This window comes from Anolis sagrei, chromosome 2, assembly GCF_037176765.1.
Source record: "Anolis sagrei isolate rAnoSag1 chromosome 2, rAnoSag1.mat, whole genome shotgun sequence".
In the NCBI taxonomy this organism is placed as follows: domain Eukaryota; kingdom Metazoa; phylum Chordata; class Lepidosauria; order Squamata; family Dactyloidae; genus Anolis; species Anolis sagrei.
Window position 1 is genome coordinate 281,080,913 of NC_090022.1, and position 23,279 is coordinate 281,104,191.

Genomic DNA, 23,279 nt, shown 5'->3' on the forward strand with positions numbered 1-23,279 from the left:
TACTTTTAGTATGGATTGAATTTTTGACAATTTTCTGGGCACACTTCTGTATTCCTTTTGCTTTGTTTATCTGGAATGTAAACTTGTTGGTATAGAACTGTTGAGAAATGAAACTATATGTTAAGTTGTATAACTTTAGTAAATAAAGTGGGATCTTGAATACTGATGAAAATTGCAAAAATTATGTATTTAAAGCTTCTGTTATTTAAATGGTTACCTTGCCATCACACCCACAAACCAGCTTCTGTCTGTCTTTTAGGAGGTATACATAAGGGAGTCCACAGAAAAAGAAGTAGAACCACACTTGTTACCAGGTAATGTTAAATAAACAATGCTGTAAAATCATATCAAATGGTTATCACAGTTGCTGTTTTTATGTAACACACTTAAACTTGATTGCCTGAGCTCTAAAGGATAAGCTTCAGAGTTTGTCCAGCTAGGTTTTTCCCATCCTCAGGATGTTTCTTCAGTGTATCAGGAAAGCCTGCTCAGACTTGAGATGTGGACAGCTTTGGTGTGAAAGAGACAAATCTTTTAATTCAAACACGCTCAACCATGCAAAGGAGTAGTAGTAGAATAAAATATTATTTAATAATGGGAAGAAGTATTAAGTTTCTTGTGATCACATTCAAATATCTGATCTGGGAATTACTAAAAGGCACTTCTCATTTCTCTTTCTGAGCTAGGAGAGGTTCTGGATAAAGAGGATTTTGCAGGATGGGGTGACATTCAGTAATCCGCTGTCATGAACACCTTCAACAGCAGTAGTGGACATCTTAAGGACATTTTTGGTCTCTCCAAATATGAGGAAGGGTTCAGGGACTTGGGGAGTTCTGTCAGACTTGAGGACCACAACAAGGAGTTCAGGTTGCAGGGAGTCTTGAGGCAACAATTCGATGTTTGAAAAGAATGGTGAAGGCAACATTAAAGATTTGCATGGCTAGGATATTTTCTGCCATAGTACATGTAGTTGCCAACCAAGAACAGGATGCTGGTGTACAGGGATACATAACATCCCTCCTTTTAACTGTAAGGATTGTTTTTTGAATAGGTCATTATAGAACAGGCATGAGCAAACTTTGGCTCTCCAGGTGTTTTGGACTTCAACTCCCAGAAATCCCAGCCAGCTTAACAGCTGTTAGGAATTCCGTGAGTTGAAGTCCAAAACACCTGGAGGGCTGAAATTTGCCCATGCCTGTTAGAGAATCTGGGCACCAGCCTTCCAGATGTTTTTAAAATGCAAGTCCCAGCATCCCTCACTAACTCAGCCTTGATAAAGTGTGTTGAAAATTACAGTCCGACAACACCAGGATCTCCGCCTAATTTCTGCCCTTGATTTAGCAATTCTCCAATTTAAAGCAACAGTATTCTATTGCTAATGTGAGTGTCTTATATATGCAATCTTTTATAACTTACAGCTGCGACATAGTGTAATTGTAGAAGTTTAGAACAGAAGAACACGAATGCTAAAATACATTCTTATTCTTTCAGGTGAACTAGTACTTTGTGAAGCAAGCATGGTTTGGAAGTGTGTACAAGACAATGGATCTCATCGTGGCACTTACGGAAAACTTATTTGCACAAACTTCAAAATTTCATTCCTCTGTCAAGAATCTACTTTAGAAGATGTAAGGAATTAAAGTTATTTTTTTATGGCTAGATCCTTTTTGTTTTGCTGCCTGGGTCCTCTGGCTTAGGGGTGATTAATTGCTGTGCTACCATGATGTTAGATGAGACTTGTGAGTGTGATGGGTCAAAATAAAATATTTCTATACATATCGGAGTGGCTTCCAAAGGTATTATTGAATTTGGCCCAGAGAAAATCTGACTTTCGGTTTTATGAGCTATGGTATTAACTGATAACTTAAGAGAGCAGATCTTTTTTTAAATCAGTAATTTAAGAGGAAGCAGAAAAAAAACCTCAGAAAACTTCAGAAACATGAAGTGAATTAAGGTTATAAGTCTGTGAACATATATCACATGTAACCCCTGGACTGTGTTAAAATTTCTGAATTAACACATATAGTCCTAAATGCAATTGTTAATTCCAACTAAGCTGAACTAATTGAGTCAGGAAAAAGCTAAGAAAAATTGCTAACTATAATGAAATTGCTAGTTATAATGAAAGTAGTTAATTGAAATAGCCAAAACATTTGTTGAGTATTCTTTTAAGATACAGAGAATAATAAGACTTATTCCTTTTTACAGTAACTTGAAGGCATTTTTCCTCTTTTAGGAATTGCAGTTCAAGAATAAAATCATTGGGCAAAATGACATCACTCTACAGTGTGTAGACCAACTTTTTGGAGGTAGGCTGGTCAACTTTTAATTGCATAATCTTTTACAAATTTGTTTTGTTTTCCCAGCTCTAATTATGGCAACTCTTAAGTTTGATCTGAATTATGTTCCTCTCTCAACTATTTTAATATGTATGGCTGGAAAAGAGTGGATAATGTTACCTGAATTGCTACCTAAAATGTCACCGGCTAATGTGCTTTTTCTTGCAGTTTATGATGACAGAAAAAAACCTATACATGGCCAACTGAGAAAATACCCAGAGACGATAATAATTTATTGCAAAGATTTTAGAGTGTTTCGCTTCTGTTTGAGATACACCAAGGAAGAAGAAGTTAAAAGGGTAAATGTAATTTTTTCTCAATTTTTCTTAGTTTTGTCAGGAAATTTGTGTGTATGTGTCTGTGATAGAACTTTAAGGAATACAGTGACTAGATTTTCCCTTCTCAAAAATAAGATAAATATAAGGAACTTGAGGTTGTTATTGTTCACCATCAAGTCAGTTTTGACTTATGGGAGTCCTAAAAATGAGACTGCTTGGTTATTAACAGCCCTGCGTAGGTTTTGCATACTCTTTCACTTTAATTGAACCATCAGTAGGAGTGGGGAGAATTCTTAATATTCCCAACTCAAAACTGGTTTTAATTTTTTTGGCTGGACTCAAATAATAATAATATAATAATAATAAACTTTATTTATACCCCACCACCTTCTCCCCGATGGGATCTCGGAGCGGCTTACATGAGTCTAAGCCCAAACAACAAATTACAACAGAGTAAAACTGAAAACGCAAACCGAAAATGCAAACAATAAACAACAACATCATAATTACATAAATAGATAGTAACACACAGAGCAGGAAAAAAAATAGCATTGGCAGTGTGAGAACCGTCCTTCTTTCCAACTGTTCATTCCATGTCCGTTCTTCTCTCCAGAGTGGCAACATCTATATTCTGATTAAGTTTTCAGGTTCCATCCCTAGTGCAGTTTTTCACCTGCTTTGTATAACAGTGAATACATAAAATAGAATTTCTGATGTCCTCTTAAGTCTACTATATAGTGTTGCCGAAATAACTTTGGTGGTTGTTTAAGCTACACTGATTTTGAACAGCAGAACTTTTGCTGATTTTTTTCTGAATGTGAATGTGTTGATTTGTTTTTTTCCTTAGATTGTCAGTGGCATCGTTCATCAAACACAGACTGCAAAGCTATTCAAGCGTTTGTTTCTGTTCTCCTATGCATCGGCTGCACCAAATGATACAGGTGAGTATATGAAATTACTATGAAATTGTTGTGTTATAGCTATCCTTTTAACAAGCAGTTTACTATTTCCTGTTCCAACAAGCTATATAGACCTGTACAGAGAATGGAAGGTTGCTTACCTGTAACCGTGGTTTCCTGAGTAGTTACCTGTGAATTCACACATTGTGGTATTCCTGCGCCAGCGCAGGCCAGCTTCGGAACCTTCTAGAAAACTCAAACAAATGTATCCCCTCGTGGCTCCACCTCCCCCTCCTCAAGTATATAAGGCCCGAGTGGAGCCCGCCCTCCATCCTCTTTCGCCGTAAAAGCCAACAGAGGAGGTGGCATGATACTCGAGGGGAGGAAGGGAGGGTATGTGTGAATTCACAGGTAACTACTCAGGAAACCACGGTTACAGGTAAGCAACCTTCCATTTCCTGTCGTAGTTAACTGTGAATCACACATTGTGGTAGACTAGCGAGCTATATAACGGCTGGTGGGATCATGCCACCGCTGAAAACAGCACCGCTCTACCAAACCTCGTCTCTCCTCTCGCCACACAGTCCAACTTGTAGTGGGAGACAAAGGTGGAAGGAGAGGCCCATATGGCAGCCCTACAGATAGTCTCCACAGGAATGCCCTTCATAAAAGCAGTAGATGCTGCTACAGCCCTCGTCGAATGGCCCTTCACCTGACGGGGTAGCTCTTTGCCCGCTAACCTATAAGAGGTACGGATAGCCGAGACAATCCATGCTGACAAACGTTGAGAAGAAACCGGAAGGCCCCTAGTGTCCTTCCTATACTTAATAAACAATCTGGGGGATTGTCTAAAACCAGCAGTCCTTTGCATGTAGAAAGCTAATGCCCTTCTCACATCCAAAGAGTGCAATGCCTTCTCCATGGGGGTCTCAGGATTCTGAAAGAACGCCGGCAGGATCACTTCCTGGGACATGTGAAATCTAGTGGCTACTTTTGGTAGGAACGCTATGTCAGTCCGGAGAACCACCTTATCCTTATGAAATTTGAGATAAGGGGGATCTACCCTGAGAGCACAAAGCTCACTGGCTCGCCTGGCTGACGTAACGGCTATTAAGAAAGCCACTTTCCACGTCAGAGGGCCCAGCTCTGCTGTAGCCATGGGTTCAAAAGGAGGTTTCATCAGAGCCGAGAGAACTAGTTCCAATTCCCAGGAAGGGGCAATTGGAGCCACCGATGGTCTCATATTCCCTAAGCCCCTCAAAAACCATTTAACTAAGGGGTCCGCAAAACATGACGGTAAGCCCGCTTTCCTTCTAAACCATGATATGGCAGCAAGATAACACTTCAGAGGAGAATTGGAAAGCCCTGCATCATAGAGTGATGATAAAAAATCTAACACTGTGGAAATGGGAGCCATCTCAGGCTCCTGACCTCTCGTCCTTGAGAAGTCCCTAAAACGTGCCCATTTAAACATATATGACCTTTTGGTGGAGGGCCTATGTGCGGCCTCGATAATCTGTCTTACGTTCTTAGGGAGACTCAACATCCTGTCTGTCCCTGGGGTCGAACTAACCAGGCTGTTAGTTTCAATAAATGAACATCCGGGTACAACACCTGGCCCTTTTGAGATGTCAATAGATCGACTCTCTTCTGAAGCCTCATATGGTTCCCTCCCGACAGTTGTAGTAGAGGAGCAAACCACGGTTGACGAGGCCACCACGGAGTGATCAGGATGCAACACGCGTTGTCCCTCTGCAGTTTTGCCACCACTCTTAACAGAAGGGGAAAGGGAGGAAATGCATACGCCAGACCCCCTCCCCACTCTGAGGAATGCGTCCCCCAGGCAGGACTGGTCTCTGGGAATTGGGAGCCTCGAACAAAAAATCTCGCATTTCTTGTTGTCGCTGTTGGCAAATAGATCTATCAGTGGGTACCCCCACAGACGGAAGAGTCTGGTTGCCTCTAGGGGGTGAAGGGACCAATCGTGGTGGCTCAGCGGGTTTCTGCTGAGCGCGTCTGCCAGAGAATTTTCCTGTCCCGGGAGATGAGTGGCCTGCAGATATACCTGTCTTTGGATGCACCATTCCCAAATGCTCAGCGTCAGCCGTAATAACTGAAGGGAATGCATGCCCCCCTGCTTGTTCAGATAGAATACTACCGTTGTGTTGTCTGTCAGTATTTGAATATTTTGACCGAGAATGAGCCTTTCGAATGATTTTAGCGCTCTTTCTACGGCCAGCAGCTCTAGAACATTTATGTGAAGAGCGCTTTCCTCCAGGGACCATTTTCCGTGTGCGACTAGCCCCTGTGAGTGGGCACCCCAACCCGTCAGGGACGAGTCCGTCGTGACTATTCTGGTGGGGTATGGGAGCTGGAAAGGGAGGCCCGAGCAGACAAACTGGGGTTGTAACCACCATGCTAGGGACGTACGGACTTCCTCGGGCAGTATAAACTTGAGCCGGGGGCAATCCCTGAGTGGGTTGAAAACCGACCCAAACCATGATTGAAGGGGGCGCATTCGCAAACGAGCGAAGGGAGTTACCGTGGTCGTGGAAGCCATATACCCCAAGAGTGTCTGCACCTGTTTGGCCGACACTCTGGTAGAGTCCAGGGCCGATTTCACCTGCTCCTGTAGGTTGGCAAAACGCTCCGGTGGGAGGTAGGCTCTGCGCGTTGTTGAATCGAGAAACGCGCCAATAAACAGGATACTGCGGGTTGGTTTCAGGGAGGATTTCTCCACGTTGACGACCAGGCCCAGAAACTGAAGGAGACACAAAGTAATATAAACATGTTTTTGAAGTTGGGAGGCTGATTTTCCAATAATAATCCAGTCGTCAATGTACGGGTAAACAACTATTCCCTGAGTTCGCAAGTGTGCTACCACCACCGCCATACACTTTGTGAACACTCTTGGCGCAGAACTAAGTCCAAAGGGGAGGACATTGTACTGGAAGGCCCTGTTGCCCACCATGAATGTCAAGAATCTGCGGTGGTGAGGCGCGATTGACAAATGGAAGTACGCATCTCGTAGGTCTATGGTAGCGAACCATGCACCCTCTGGTATGAGAGGCATGATGGATGAAAGCGTCACCATACGAAATTTCTTTGGTAAAATTGCTTTATTAAGATCTCTTAAATCCAAAATGGCCCTGAAACCGCCTCCCCTTTTCGTAACAACAAAGTATCTTGAGAAAAAACATGAAGAGAAGTCTGAAACCGAAACTGGTGAAATGGCACCCTTCCCCAAGAGGGTATTGATCTCACAGAGTAGAGCCTCTGAGGGGCTTGTACTCTTAACTCTTCCCATTGGAGGGATACTGTGAAATTCAATGGCGTACCCGTTCTGGATGATTGCAAGCACCCACCTGTCCGTGGTGATGCTGGCCCAATTCTTATAAAAAGGTTGCAACCTGTTATTGTAACTGGGGGGGGTTCGTTTCAGGAGGAACTATTAACTCAGGGGGTGTAAACCAGGAGATGGGAGCCCCCTCCTGTTCCTGGGAACATGGTTCAGCAAGGGCGTCAAAGACGCTTTCTAGAGGCGCCCTGGTTCTTTGATCTGACCTGGTATGGTTGATATATCGATTTCGATGAGTATGAGCCTCGCTTGTTTGTCTGAAACCTGGGGGACGGGGGGCCCCTACCCCTGCCCGCTCCCGAGAAGGAATTATTAAAATTCTTGCGGTATTGGCCAGAGGGACCCTGCCATTTAGAGCGACTTTGGTTATACGGCTGCCAGGTATAGCCAAACTTACCCGCAGCTTGTCGGACCTCTTGCTTTTCTTTTAGGGTTGCGTCCGTTTCTGGGTTGAAGAGGCCCCCCTCGTGTAGAGGGAGGTCCTCTGCTAGGGCTTTGCCCTCCTCAGACAAATTGGCAGTGCGAAGCCATGCATGCCTGCGGATAGAAGTCGCCGTAGCGAACATGTGGCCCGCCGACTCCGCAAGATGCTTTGCAAAGTCCTTTTGGACTTTCGATAGTATTATGGCCTCTTCTTGTAAAGCCTTTGGAAAACGTTGTTCCTCGGGCGGAAGTTTATCCAAATAGGGGCGTATTTTTGTCCACAGGAAGGTTTGGTAACCGGACATGTAAGTGGCATAATGAGCCATCCTAGTCACCAATCCTGCTGCTAAGTGAGCCTTCTTGCCCAGAAGAAGGGATACATAACATCCCTCCTTTTAACTTTCTTGCCCTCTTTATCGGGAGGGGCCGAAAGGGTGCTCTTTGGCTTCTTTGCTTTCACCACTTCGGCCACTACCGTATTAGGCCTTGGTGGGTTGGCCACCCATTTGGCTGCCGAGAGGTCGATCTTATACAGGGAGTCGACCCTTTTTGGCGTGGCCGGCACCGTAGTCGGGGGAGCATCTAGAATCTTGGCCAGTTTTAGGAGGTAGGGGAGCATTGGAAGTGACGTAGGGGTCGGAGTGGCCTGCTCCTCCGACGGGAACATCGGGTCCTCGACATGTTCCTGCGCCTTTGGCGCTGGTATGTCGAGGGCCTTGATCATTCTGTCTATTAATGAAGCGAATTTGTTGTAGTCTGGTGGCAAAGGCGTGTTATCAGTGCTCTCCCTAGTTTGATGAGGATCGGAAGGTTCAGCTGAGGAATCCGAGTCCTCAGGTTCTAAGGTGGGCTGATCCTCAGAAGGCAGGGTCAACTCCTGTGTCACCTGCGGGGTACTAGGTGGTACAGGAGGATCAGTAGTTGTAAGGTTAACAGCTTCACCATTTGACAAATCATCAGTTATTAAACGTTCAACACATACACTTCGATCAGCACAGCTAGAGTTCTGCTCAGTAACACAGATTTGAGTAGAGTTCAATTGCCCCTGCCTCCCTACAGGGGGAGCAGTCCCTGATGTCGATGCAGAAGGTGTAGGGGGAAAGACCGTGGTTGCAGTCCCACATCCCCTCTGCTGTATGCCCTGGATCATGTTCATGCTGGCAAAGGGGGCAAAGGGCTGAGCTGCAGGCTGAGCGTACATAAAATGTCCTGCAGGGCCCATGTTCCAAGGGCCTGCAAATGGGTATGGGCCAGGGCCATAGGGCCCCCACTGGGGCACTGTAGGTTGCGGCCTCTGGCCCCGCCGGGATCGTCTGGAGCTCCTGGTTGTGGAGGCGGAGCGAACAGATCCCTGAGAGGAAGAGGAGGAGGAGGAGGAGGATGAGTCGCTTGAGGAGGAGGAGGGCGAGCCCGCCCGGGACCCACCCTTCGATGGTCGACAACGTCGAGATCCGCCGCGCCTCTTGCTGCGGCGTGAGGGCGACCGAGACCTCCTCCTTCTGCTGCCTCCCCGCTTTTCCTTGTGTTTTCTGGGCGCCGGGGCCGCAGGGATGGCAAAGGCGGGCTCTTCCCTCGGCGCTGGGAGGAGCTCCGCTGACGTCACTGTTCCTTCCTCCGCCCTCCCTGCGGGGGGGGGGCGAGTGGCTCCCAGCCGGAAGCCACGCCCTCAGGGGAAGGAGGCATCTCGGCGTCGAGGAGGTGGAGCTCGGCCGAGCTCGGCAAGTCGATGTCGGCGGGAGGCAGTGATGCCTCTGGGGACCGCACAGCGTGCGAAGCCTCTCTCGCCAGGATAGGTGGAGACCGGATCGGAGCCGAGGGCTCGGTCGCTGCCGGTAAGTGTAGAGTCTGCCTGGGGGAGGGTCGGGTTCCCTGTGGCACGGGAGGAAGAGGGCTCCTTTCCGATGCCGCTGGAGGAGCAGTTGGTGCCTTTCCCGCCCTTTTCTCAGAGGCCTTCTCTTGGGCGGGCAACGCGCGGCCATCTTGTTTGGCCTTTTCCCCTTGCTTTTTGGGCTTCTTTTTAGGGGCTGCAGAGTCCGGCCTGGGCCCAAGTGACGGGGCAGCATTCTCTCCTGACGCACGGGGAGTTGGAATGTCAGGCATCAAGGCCCTTTCATAAAGAGCCGCCTTCAGTCTGAGTTCTCTGCTGTTCCGCGTTTGCGGAGTAAAGGCCGCACAAACAGTACAGGACTGGGAGAGGTGCCCCTCTCCCAGGCAAGTCAGGCAGAGGCTGTGCCCGTCGGCGTCCGGGAGCACATTGGGGCACGCAGAGCACCTCTTGAAGGAGGTGGTAGCCATCTTGCCAGCCAGAAAAAGCCCGACCAGGGATGCGGCGAGAGAAAGTCCTGAAGCAGTCCGGGTCGAGGGGGATCAGAGAAACTTACAAAGTCCAATAGCAATCCGAGTCAGTTAGCCTGAAAGTCAAAACTAGAGGTTCGTCTTAGCTGTTATCTGCTAACGGCGGAAAAAAGAGGATAGAGGGCGGGCTCCACTCGGGCCTTATATACTTGAGGAGGGGGAGGTGGAGCCATGAGGGGGATACATTTGTTTGAGTTTTCTAGAAGGTTCCGAAGCTGGCCTGCGCTGGCGCAGGAATACCACAATGTGTGATTCACAGTTAACTACGACAGGAAACCTTAAAAGACAAAACTACTACAGGAGATGCTCCTTACTTTGAAATAGTGTATCATCCTATGAAGAAGTAAATGTGATGCAAGCATGAATTATGTGCAGGCATGTAATTAAATGCCCACTTTTGTGGGATTGAAGACATGTGCTTCAGCGGACACCTGTGTAAGGGTCCAGCATTATTGTATGGGAAAGCTGTTGTTGTTAGCTTTATTTTTACCACATCTTTCTCCCCATAGGGAATCAAGGTAGCTAACATAAATACGACACAACACAGTAACATTAAAAAACAAGGCAAATATAAAATTAAAAACAAATGTTTGTGTCATGAATACAAAGTTAAAATACAGTTCAGATGGATTTTGGAAACAATGTACTGCTTTGAATTTGACAAAACCATGATTCCTTATCTTATGAATAGAATACTGCTCAGGATTGGCAGTGGTTGTGTTGAAACTCATTGTATTGACTTCGTTAGTCCAAAAATAATGTGGCGGAATTGTTGAAAATAAAAAATTAAGGAGTCCTTGTTATTTGCCATTGCACTACAGAGCATTGAACAGAGATTGTATTGCTGTTTTGACTACTGTGTCCAAACTTTGTTATTGTTATTGCTATCACAATTTGTTACTTTTGTGGTTTTTAGAACATAAATGTAGAAGGAAAAAGAAAACAGGGTGAAGCTAAATAACTACAGTATGACCATTTGCCAAACATGTACATGAATATAACTAGACTGTGTGTAAAAAACATTACTTGATGTCAATATGCATAGAATATGAATTTTCTGTATCGCTAAAGCAATCTTCTACCCATTGACTGGTGTAAATACTGGTTCTTCTGCAATATGAATTCTGGAACCTGACAAATATGTCAGTATAAAGTATTTGATTCCTTGGACTATTGCTCAAAAGATTGAGATGAACTTGTCCGCATTATGTGCTAAAGCATCTCTTGAATATGGAGCCCCTGGTGGCGCAGTGGGTTAAACCCCTGTGCTGGCAGGACTGAAGACCGACAGGTCGCAGATTCGAATCCGTGGAAAGGCGGATGAGCTCCCTCTGTCAGTTCCAGCTCCCCAAGCGGGGACATGAGAGAAGCCTCCCACAAGGATGATAAAAACATCAAATCATCCAGACGTCCCCTGGGCAACGCCCTTGCAGACGGCCAATTCTCTCACACCAGAAGCGACTTGCAGTTTCTCAAGTCGCTCCTGACACAACAAAAAACAACAACAAAAATCTCTTGAATGTTTCAGTTTTAGTACTTGGTATAAAACATGCTTAAGCAAATTACCAAGGTCATTGCATTTCATTCTAGATCACCAAAATTTGTTTCCAAAAATTTAAGGTTGTGTTTAGATAATTTATATGGTGACCTTTACTGACCTTTACTTTTCCAAATTGAGATTCCGTTTTCCAGACATGTGTTTATATAAGAAGGCATATTCACTCTGCCATATCAGTCCGTCAGATAGGTGTTCTAGTGAACTTATCCCGCCAAAGTAATCCCAAGTATATCCATTTCAAGTTTTTGATTGAAATAGAAAAACTGCTTCAAGATTTTATAATTCTAACATCTATCAGTTTTATGTTTCAACAGATGTAAAGACTGGGACAGTGATGTTTGAGTCCATGAAGGATTGGCGTCAAGAATTGGAACGGACCAAAGGAAACTTGAAATTCAAAGTAGTGGGCTCTAATGAAGACTACAGAGTCTCTAAAAAGTATGCGTTTTTCTTTATCCATTTACATAGTTTTTCCTTGAATTTTATTACCCTACTTATACATGCATCACATCAATTTGCATTGTGATGTCCTTTAAGGCTGTGAGCAGATTGGTCTGAGTAGAAATCCTTGGGACCCAACAATTTTAAAGTTCTCTTATTTGTGACAATAAATAATCACAGGATGAACAGAAATTGGGATTTGAACTGATGGATAAATCTATCTTGTAATATAAAGATCCCATGATTGTCAGTATCATAACTGTATGTTGCTACACATTTCAGCCATTCCAGATGTACTGGAATATAGGTTAAATATGTACTCGAATGGAGTGTGCTATCTCCTTATGCCTCTAGGCACAGAGTGTTTTCTGAAAAGAAGAGTCTCCTTCCTATACAGAAGCTGCCTATTTGAAACTAAATACAAACATTTCTATGTTAACAAAGCCACCACAAATAAGCTGATCTTTCTACTTCTGTTTACATATTCAAGGCTTACCTGAGCTGGTCATTTCCTTTTCAATGTGCATATTGTTAGCTCTGGATAAAGGTTTATTGAAATGCATTGAACCATTCTCTTTTGTGTGGCTTAGGAACCTATCTATTGTTTTTATGTTATTTTTTCCTCTGGTACCAAATTTCCTGTTAAAAAGAATGAATGTGTTAATTAACCAAGCTATATGCCTGTACTGATTTTCCAACTTTCTGGACTGTATGGACAATCCTCTTCAAAAATGCACTCTCCATGTGAGAAGGGGAACATAAAATGCACAAAGATAAGATAATACCTTCTCTTCCATTGTGTTTTTATTTAGTCTGCATTCTAACTTAACAAATTACCTTCTTTAGATTATCTCCGTACTTTGTTGTTCCTATGGCTGTCTCGGAACAGGACATTTTGCAGTATCAAGGAAAAGGAATTCCAGTGAGTATAAGAGGGATTTTTTTGCATATTTCTGGATGCTATTGTATTTTGTTCCACTCCCAAAACTTTAGGCTATAATATTCTGTGCTGCCTCTGAAGTGTTGGGTTTGTATCCCCCAAAATACATGGCAAAATAAAAGTGTTTAGTCCTAAAGGTTTCTTTGAGGTTTCATTTCTTCCCATCTCCTCCTTGTTTGCAGGTAATAGTTAAGGCTAAGATAGTTAGGAGACAGAACTGAATTTTGGGACCTGTCTCAGTATATTTTCCAGGACAGAATAAGTATCTGGAAAATAATGACCATATAATCAGTTAATATGTATAGATAATTTTCCATGATCCTAAGGATTATAAATAAGCCTCAGACTTGCATATTCTCCTCTCATTTCCTGTTTTATGCAAATTACAGTTTCCTTGAATTTCAGTGAAACCTGGTTTTTAATTCTGTAGTTACAGCTTCAGGTGTTCTTGTACACATAATTAACATACGAGGGGAAAAAAAGCAGGAATGGGCATATCAGCAATATCTTTGCCCTTCATGAGTTAAAAAGTTAGTGCAGGTATGGGCAAACTTTGGCCCTCCAGGTATTTTGAACTTCATCTCCCACAATTCCTAACAGCCTCTGGCCCTTTGCTTTCCCCCCTCAGCTTAAGTGGCTGAGGGCAAAAAGGAAGGGGCCTGAGACTGTTAGGAACTGTGGGAGTTGAAGTCCAAAACACCTGTAGGGCCAAAGTTTGCCTGTGCCCGGGTTTGTGTCTGTGCAAGGAGTCTCCATGGATGAAGAAGGTTCTCCACTATAGATGTTTGCATCTGATTGTGTCAGCAGGGACAATAAGAATGCAGGCCTGTACATTAATTCTAAATGAAAGTGTAGCACCTCCACAGGTCTTACAAATTGCACAAACCAGGAAATGGAGGCGGGAGGACTATACCATAGATCAGAGCTTTCCAAACTGGGTATTGTGACACATTAGTGTTTGACGCAAACATAATAAGAAACCACTGAGTCTATGTGAAATAAGCAGTCAAATCACACATTTAAAAAAAATATAAATAAAAGGTTTTCATGAGATATGTTGTGTCCCCATACATATTGTTACTATAATTAATATGTGTCCATATCTCTTATATGGGGTTATATCCTTATAACTAAATTACATGTATTTTGGACTTCAACTTTCACAATTCTAAACAACCTACCGGCTTTTAGGAATTGTGGAAGTTGAAGTGCAAAACACCATGTTGAAGTGCAAAACACCAAGTTGAAGTGCAAAACACCAAGTTTGTCCAGGCCTGGGCTTGAAGCTTCTGCACTTTTGTAAACTGGTTTGAAGGTCTGGACTTTCTGCATGCTCATTGGTTGTAGCTTTTTAATTTGCTTTAACTTGTTGCTATGCCCTCATTGTCTTTTGGACTGTAATTTTTAAAGGTGGAGAATTTTAAAACTATTTCTGTGTTATAAGTATGCCACTCAGATCCCACATTAAAAGACGAGAAATTAAGATTTCAGTAATAAATCTTACAGTAAGGTAGCAATCTGACATTCACAGTCAGATATTTTCTATATTATACTGTTACTCTTAATAAATCAAATGCTCCATATAAGTACTCTAATTCATTATTTTTGTTATCAATACATTGCAGATTTGGTGTTGGTCTTGCCATAATGGAACTTCTCTCCTCAAGATGTCGACTCTTCCCAAAGAACAAGATGATAACACTATGCAGATGCAGAAAATCTTCTTGGATGGGTCAGTAGTAACTCCAACACTTGAAAAAGAACTTGGTGGGATTGTCTTTAATAACCTATATTTTGATAGTAGTCTGTATGCAAGGTGATCTAAAAACAATTGGCCAGGCTTCTGTTGACTGTCCTGTGAGTTTAATTTTGCTTCTTAACGGCAGTTGGTTTATTCCAAGCAAATGGACACAATAGAATAGGCTTATAATATTTATCTTCTACAATTCTGCTTAGAAAAAAAATGGTATAATTTTGCACCAGCTTAAATCAAAACAGCATGTCTAAGGATAAAGAATCAATTTTGTAAGCTTTCTTAACTGTGAAGTAGGAATAGTATGAATTAGAAGTGTAGTCTTTTAATAATCATTTTGAAAATACATGAACAATCTTAACAAGAGACACTTTTTTGTATATGCAGCATAGGTCTTGACATATAGATTCCAGATTCACAAATCTCTTCTTTTCAACTATTGAAAAAAATTAATAGAACTGAACACTGGTATTGAGTTTTACATTCAGAACTTGCAATGTGAATTTTGAAACTTAATTTGAAAACAGTAAAACATCAAAAATCAGGAGTTTTCTTTGTTGCAATCAAGAATTCTTAAAATCATATAACTGGTTTCGGGACACATTATGGAATTTATAGGGACTGTCATTGAGGTTATTGCTGCTGACTCCTGGGACACATTTTATAACTAATGCTTTCAAAAAGGCTCACTCTTTTTGCCTTTGTCCAACTTAATTTTTTTAATCCTTTTTTGTCATGCGAACTATAAGGCCCATAATGAGTCCCCTTCGGGGTGAGAAGGGCGGCATATAAGCGCCGTAAATAAATAAATAATAAATAAATAATAATGGGAGCCTTAAATATCTCAGAAAAGCCAGTGGCATTAATCAGTAATAAGTTGTTGTGCAGGCTCAGAAACCATGATTTCAGTAAAGGTTGCTCGAAATTAAAGTCTCTTTGGTCACTTTCAGTTGTAACAAAACACTGGGATTTTAAAAAGAAGCAGTGTTACATGGAAATGAAGTGCTTATGAATATGAGCACCAATTGAAACTAAGTGTAAACAAGATGTTGTAATGTTGAAATAATAAAACATATTGTAAAAAAAGTAAATGGCAAAAAAGAAATTGTATTCTGTATCCTTGCATGTATCAGGAGAAATGAAACAAAATCATCTATGTAAGACTACGTTGTGGTTTGCTGTTCTATCCAGAAGGTCATTGTTTGGCATGTAAACAGATTAACCTTCCAATCAGTAGTGATATTTTCTGTCTGTTCAGGATGTACAAGACAATTGATAAGCCTCCTTTCGAAGCCTTGAAAATAGAGGATCTTCCAAGCAGTCTTCCATCTCTGCCAGAAATTCATGTTACATATTCTAGATTTAAGCAGCTATTTCTAATAGGTAAGTGAACTGTTACTGAGAGAGTTATAGAAGAGTACCTGACACAGAAAGAGTGCTATATGCTTTGTTTAGACATTAATCATGCCGGTATGCTCACCGATGCTTGAAATGTAGAACTGAGCTGATACATGAAAGAATAGTAGATTTGTCTATCTGTAATACTTCGTATATCTTAATCAAGGTATTAAAAATGTTCAGCACTGAGAAGTAAACTTCATTTTGCAAAACAAATTGCATTTAACCAATGCTAATACAGTAGGCTCACTTATTATGCAAGTTCATTGAACATGGTTTCATTTATGCAATAGAATTTGTGCAGGACCTAGTAAATGCCTAGAAAAGTATTCTCTATTAATTCTTTGGTCAGTTTCTAACAGAAGCCCAAGATAGTGTTACAGATATCAAAAATAGGGTTCCAGGTTACACAAAATACAGAAAGTGATCTGGAATGGTCCCCTCGCATAGTACAAGATTTCTGTATACTTCACGTTGCTTCCTGATACTGTTGATCTGCTCTTCTACGTAAACTTGATTCTTTTTCGATTTAAGCCCTATTTAGTGTTCTGCTTTCAGTTTCTGTCTTTTAGTTTGTGTTCTGCATCTGCTACACATTATTTTCAATAGTGATGTTACTTACCTTTATGACTTGCTGTTATGCTTCATGCTTCGGCCAAGTAAAAAAAAGGCTGACATATAACCCAAGCATTGCTATGTCTGACATTTTATGCTTTATCTATAGTGCATTAGCCGCCAAAACAAATAGGTGAATGTATATTTTCTCCCTTTTAGATAACAGCACAGACTTCTGGGATACTGATGTAAAGTGGTTTTCATTACTCGAGAATACAAATTGGCTAGAAATCATAAGGTTGGTTAAGTCCTTATTTCATAAACTGTACGTACATCTTGTCAGGTTTATGCTACAATAAATGGCTAATCTTTCATTAACCACAGAACTTTATTTAAACAATGGTGTTTACAGAATTTAATGTCTGCTTAGATCTAGTATATGCCAATTTTGACTATGGGCAACTGTGCAAAATCTTGAGATAGTACCATGATTTAACTGACTTCTTTACCACAATTAAAACCTTATGTTTAAGATAATTACAAGCAGTCCCCAAGTCACGGACAAGATACGTTCTGTAGGTTTGTTCATAAGTTGAAATTGTTTGTAAGTCAGAACAGGTACTTTTTAAAGTATAACTTCAGCCATATATGTATGTGTGTGTGAAATTATACTTTAAAAAGTAACTGTTCTGACATATAGATATAGATATAGAGCTATAATAATAACAACAAAAATAACAACAACTTTATTTATACCACGCCCTCTCTTCCCGAAGGGCAATTTACAGAAATAACAAAAATGGCAAACATTCAATGCCAAAGAACAGGTAAACAATCTAAACAAAACATAAAATCAAATAACTTAATATAACTTATAAACACTCAAAGTCAAGTGTTAAGATAAATAAACATAATAAGAATAAGGAATCAGACCAATTAAAATACTATACATTAAAAGCACAATATAATACATTGCACATAAGGAAGGGTTAACAGCCCTGGGGTGTTTGTTTTGCTGTCTGTGCCCCTGTTCAGAAGATTTCACCTCACTTTCTGTCCTTGTGATAACTGGGTTTTGAAAAATTTGGCTTGTTGTGGAAACAAGGATTGGTTATAAAGCTTCTGTGGAGACACCTTTTCTCCATGGTAATAACTCTTTCAGGAGTGAATTCCCCTTCTTAGAAGTAGATTTCTCTCACTTTCCGTTGTCTCGCCCCTGTTCTTAACTATGAGTTTTTGTAAGTCAGATGTTTGTAACTTGGGGATTGCCAATGTATTGAAAGCTTTATTTTTGTTTTAGGCGGTGCCTGAAAAAAGCAGTAGAGGTTGTTGAATCACTAGAAGCACAGAATACCAATGTTCTTCTTACAGGCAAGTCAAAAGTTCCATTTTTTTCTTGTGTGCCTTTGACTTTGCTATACATTTCGAAAACTAAACCAAAATATGATACATCTCGATTTAGCTACACTGTGTTACATTCTTTTTAATGGTTAACTTTTGGCCCATAGTAAGCTGGTATCATAGGGGGACCATTCAAAGATTAAACTTGCAGATTAGTTAGATATTTACTGCATTAATCGTACTAAAGATCACAAGTTCCACTAATTTCACTGCTAAATTATTTCATTCCTAAATAAAAATTTAAAAGCTGATCTTCAGATGATTCCCTCAGTTTTATCTACAGTGTTGCATTGTAGATGCTTGGGAAATATTGCAATCTGTGGATGGGGTATTATACTCAATTTCCAAATCCTCCTTTTGGTTTGGTTTGAATAAGTAATGGCAGAATTCCATTCCATGCCTTGAGACTTCTTTGAATTATGCAGCAAGAGCTTTTGAATGGGCATGCATATTTCAAAGTCATTTATGAAATGAATGCATTTTCTTTTTCTGGAAAGTAAAATTTTCCTGGAAAGAATTCCCAGAGTTATGCAGGTGACCAATGCAGGTCACTTGCTATAGCTAAGACTGTAGGTAAGAAGGATTTGTTTTACAAGTTAAAATTTTCTAATAACTCCTGAGTCTCTCTTGCACATTCTTATGAACTGTTGTATGTTATAATTGACATAAATTGATAATGCTGCCTTCAGTAGGGTGTAATTATTAGGAATCTGAAATATAATGCCTTAAAATTCTCTGGCCTCTGCAAAAAGATGAAGCAAACAATCTCTGCCTACAGTCTCCTAAAGTAGTAAACCAGATCCACCAGGGATAAGCAGGGAGAAGGAAAGCAAAGGTTTAGGTAGACATTGTGGGAGAAATTGGTCTTTCAGGAGCATGTCTCATGCAGGTTTCATGTACAAAACCACTGCTCAGACTTGAGCCTGGAAACACACTAGGAGCTTGGATGGCTGACATTTATAATTGTAATAGAACTAGTCCCAATTAATATTATGCCCCTTATTCTGGTTCAGAGGGAGTTTCTGTACTTTTAAAGGGCAACTCACATGTAACACATTCAGCTAAAATGATCAGGATAGTATTAAAATCTATTCCTAGATACTAGAACTTTCTTCCCAAGGAAGGCTAGACTGGCCTTATTCCTATTGCTGTATTACAAAACAAACACTGTTATTTTTAATTCTAGAAGACTGTTGTCTGTTTCTTTAAAACAGCTTTAATAGATTAATGTCATGCTTCCTTTAGTTTACTTTTTTCTCTGTGATGAATTTTAATTTAGCAATACTTTAATATTATAGTTACTTGAATTGCATTTTAACAGTAATATTTTATATACTGCATTTGCATGAGTCTAACTCATCTTTTTTGGCTAAATTGCACTACTAAATTAAATTGAGGTACGCATTTGTTTTGAGGATGTGTTAGCCACATGACCTTGGAGGTGTCTATGGACAACGCTGGCTCTTCGGCTTAGAAATGGAGATGAGCACCACACCCCAGAGTCAGACATGACTGGACTTAATGTCAGGGGACAACCTTTAACCTTTTACTAGAATCGCACACTTAAACCTGCCTGCACTGTTGGGCAAGAGATCCCAGCTGTGCACAGATGGAGAGGTAGTGGTGGCCACAAAAAAAGCTGGTGGGTAGGCCAGTCAAAGCGACACAGCTTGCCACCAGCCCTTTCCCAGCCACTGCTGCCTTGCATTACATTTGAGAGCAATGCACACCTTCAAAATTGAGGTGCACATTACCTTCGATAGCGCATTATATTCAAAGAAGTATGGGCATTCTTGCTTATTTTTATTTATGTCTTTTTAAACCCTTAACCCACTTTGAACCCCAGTTCTGGAGAAAAGGATGGGATACAAACAAAAATAACAGATAGTGATTAATCGTGATCAAACTGTTTCCACCTGGAAACATCTTGGCATATTACTGAAGCTGAGAGAATATGTTCTGGGCGCCCTAGGGTCTCTAACTCAGGCATGGGCAAACGTTGGCCCTCCAGGTGTTTTGGACTTCAACTCCCACAATTCCCAAGTTAGGAATTTTGGGAATTGAATTCCAAAACCACTGGAAGTCCAAAGTTTGCCCATACCTGCTCTAACTGCAGTGCTGGCTCAACAAGCCTGGTTCTTTAAGAGATCCACTTACTGCTCCATGGTTGTGCTTATGTACTGATTCACAGGAGTTTTTGCTGTGTTTGCACCTAATGAGAAAAAGAAATTGGAGATTCCACCTCAGGCCAAATTGGAAGATAACCTGTCCCGGCCGTATATATTTTAAACAGTATAGAAGAAATAATAATTTTCTGTATGATTTTTAAGGGTTTGAACAATAGGTTATTTATTTATTTACTGCATTTATATTCCGTTCTTCTCGCCCCAAAGGGGACTCAGGGCGGCTCACAAAAAAGGCAAAAAAACTTCCCAGCCTCGTTTTTGGAATGAACCAAGCAGTTGTATTCTACTTAAAACACACACACACACAAAGTTTGAAAACTTGGTATTCTATTAAATGGTCCTCCAAATAGGAATGCAACTTAAGCCACTGATAACTCTTGCATGTAGTCCAAAGGAGACTGTGACAGTTGAGATGAAAAGACAAATTCACATGCAAAATCATTCAAACCTTCTTTGACTTCTGTGCTGTAGTCTATAGATGATGTGTGTCTATACAGATTGGAGTGGATGAGTGGGTGAGGGAATGTGTCACTCTTCCCTGTCTTTTTCTCAACAAACATTGTCCCACAAGATGACTAGGACAGTTTCTATTCCAAAGCCAAGCTTGAAATCTAATTGAATGTTGATAATCTTTTTCATCTAAGAATGACTGGAATTCCTTGGCTATCTCTTTCTTGGTCATCTTGCCCAGGAAAAGATTGTTAGTTGCTGCCTTGTCATTGATATTACATGAGCTAGGGTTATCTTTCTTCAGGAATATAATTTATTGCTGCTTTTAAAGAAACTGGAACCGTTTCTTCTCTCAATCCATAGGGTTGTGCTATAAGTCTTGTTGCCTTTCAGTAAGACTCATTTTTAATATATAGGTTTGCAATTTTGAGTTCTAAGAACCACTTAAGCTATGTAAAAAGACTGCTTACAGATATCTAGTGAGGTTCTTGATGTTACCTACCTCTCAGTTTTAGAAACCCTTTGCCATCTGTTACTAATTGCACAATTGGAGCCCCTGGTGGTGCAGCAGGTGAAACTGTTGAGCTGCTGAACTTGCTGACCAAAAGGTTGATGGCTTGAATCCAGGGAGCAGGATGAGCTTCTGTTGTTAGCCCCAGCTTCTGTCAGTTCGAAAACATCCAAATCTGAGTAGATCAGTAGGTCCTGCTTCTGCAGGAAGGTAGCAGCACTCCATGCAGTCTTGCTGGCCACATGATCTTGGAGCTGGCTACAGACAATGCCGGTTCTTCAGCTTAGAAATGGAGGTGAACACCACTCCTCAGAATCGGACAAGACTAGACTTAATGTCAAGGGGAAATCTTTACCTTTTAGGTCAAAATACCTTGGTGTTATTTGACCTATAGATTATTCTATGGAAAGCTAGAATTTGAAATAATGCTCCCCTCTGCCTCTTCACTTTCTATTTGCTTTTCCTTCCTCTGAAATATTTTAATTCCAGATTGTGGGTAGGGTCAGCTGTGCATGCCATGGCTGTTCCCTATTCCTTCGAGACATCTCTCTAGGAGGAGGACTAAACCTCTTCGTGATATTGTCTTTAAGATTCACATTCAGTAACTTGGACAGAACTGGGTTAAACCTCTATCCTTTTGAGGTGATCAGATCCATAAGACATTGTTTTAAATTGTGCATGATTGTGGCACATCAGATCACTTTATTTTATTGTGAAGTGTGGTTCTTGTTAAAGAGATCTGGTTTATTACTTTGACTAACCTCAGCGGAATTTTTTTTTTCATTTCTTTTATCACATCTCCTTGTTTTCCTTTCAGTGTAGACCCTGTCTTCTGCTGTTTTGTTTTTCTCCACCTGTGAGTAATGCTGTTGAGTAGTGTATATATTGGTAGATTAGAGAAGTTGGCATTGAACATAATTATTGCTGTGTGGTAATCTTGTCACTCAGCAGGACCAAACTGGTGCTTTAAAGTTGTTTGCCCTTTAACAAAACATTAGGTGATTTTTCCTAGAGGTTCTTCTTACAGTTGTGTTCTTACCTTGTTCTACACAGTATCATACAAGTTCTTTTCACCTTGTGCTTATTGCTACCTGTGATATTAGTGTGGCACGTAGTCCTTTTGTTCACCTTGACTGCTGTGAAATACTGCTTCCATTCACACTGCTTCTGAAATGCTCTTTCTTGGTATACATGCCTACCATAACAGAGGAAAATTAAAATTTAAAAATAAGAACTACCAACATTATACAAATAACCCAAAGGATTGTGTATTTCTGGGAAAATACTGTTCAGGTCACTACTACAAGATCTCATGTCAGTTTTTATCCTATGCTATTATTAATATTTTTCAGTTTTGGGAAAGATCGCTTAACAGAAAAGGGTCTAAAGTAGACTTTCAAGGATGCAAAAATGACCAGTAATTTATTGTGAGCATTCAAATTTAAGAAAACAATTTATGTTAACTGAGTGTTGCCTTAATTGCATTATCTTTTGTTATTCTTAAAATGACTTTTCAGTCTCAAATGAAATGTGTCTCATCATCTCTAGAGGAGAATGCTTCTGACCTGTGTTGTGTGGTTTCCTGTCTGGTTCAAATTATGATGGATTCATACTGCCGGACAAAGCTGGGATTTCAGAGCCTCATTCAGAAGGAATGGATTATGGGAACTCATGCTTTCTTGGATCGGTGTAATCATCTGCGGCAAAATGAGAAAGAAGAGGTATAGACTATGCTGTGGCTAACAGAAGTTCTACTTTTGAGTTTTGAGCCAACATATAAAAAAGTACATAGAGGGAAGGGAGGCACAAGTTATACTATGAATATCCTCCTTGACCTGTTTGGCTTTAAATAAATGTTGGTCTGCCTTTTAATTAAACAGCACAGTGCCCAAAAAATTCTGAGGAAGCGAAAGCTCCTAATACTCATGGTTCTGTACAAACTGTTTTATGTGGGGTAATATAATTTTGTATGTATTTGTAGCATCCAAGACTTCCTAATCAGGGATATTCCATGGAGCTTCTGAGAAAACTCTCGGATACATGTGAGAGAAGGCTGTGATCATTCGGGTACTCAAGTTCCAGGCTGTTTGGCATTTTAAATATAAGAATTTTCACTTGAATTTTCCTTTAAAAAGGCTGTAAAGAGTTCATTCTCAACACTGGTAACATGTTCTATAGAATCTCAATTGGTAATTTGACCATTTTACATTATAGTTCAGTTGCCTTTCTGTAACTGCAATTAAGGTGTATAAAACTAAATAAGCAACATTAAATAAAGCCAAAGTAAAATAAGTAAAATTTAAATAAATGCGTAATTGCAGTATCATAGCTGTTTGATAAGTGCTTGAAGTGAAGGTTTTATTAAAAAGACAGGTTGAATAAAATGATTGTAAGAGTAATTAAAATTAGAAAAGTGAACTATAAGTCTCCCTTG

General features: G+C 40.8%; 1 protein-coding gene across 1 annotated transcript in view; it reads left to right on the forward strand.

Annotated features, from left to right (window-relative positions):
* Positions 1 to 23,279, forward strand: part of MTMR12 (myotubularin related protein 12) — a 45,569-nt gene that overhangs the window by 15,427 nt on the left and 6,863 nt on the right. Inside the window, exons 2-13 of the mRNA XM_060761352.2 lie at positions 260 to 314; positions 1,492 to 1,628; positions 2,237 to 2,309; positions 2,508 to 2,638; positions 3,465 to 3,558; positions 11,525 to 11,648; positions 12,498 to 12,573; positions 14,217 to 14,323; positions 15,603 to 15,727; positions 16,517 to 16,595; positions 17,598 to 17,668; positions 22,394 to 22,566. Coding sequence (XP_060617335.2) covers positions 260 to 314; positions 1,492 to 1,628; positions 2,237 to 2,309; positions 2,508 to 2,638; positions 3,465 to 3,558; positions 11,525 to 11,648; positions 12,498 to 12,573; positions 14,217 to 14,323; positions 15,603 to 15,727; positions 16,517 to 16,595; positions 17,598 to 17,668; positions 22,394 to 22,566 — 1,245 coding nt within the window. The remainder of the gene's footprint in view (positions 1 to 259; positions 315 to 1,491; positions 1,629 to 2,236; positions 2,310 to 2,507; positions 2,639 to 3,464; positions 3,559 to 11,524; positions 11,649 to 12,497; positions 12,574 to 14,216; positions 14,324 to 15,602; positions 15,728 to 16,516; positions 16,596 to 17,597; positions 17,669 to 22,393; positions 22,567 to 23,279) is intronic.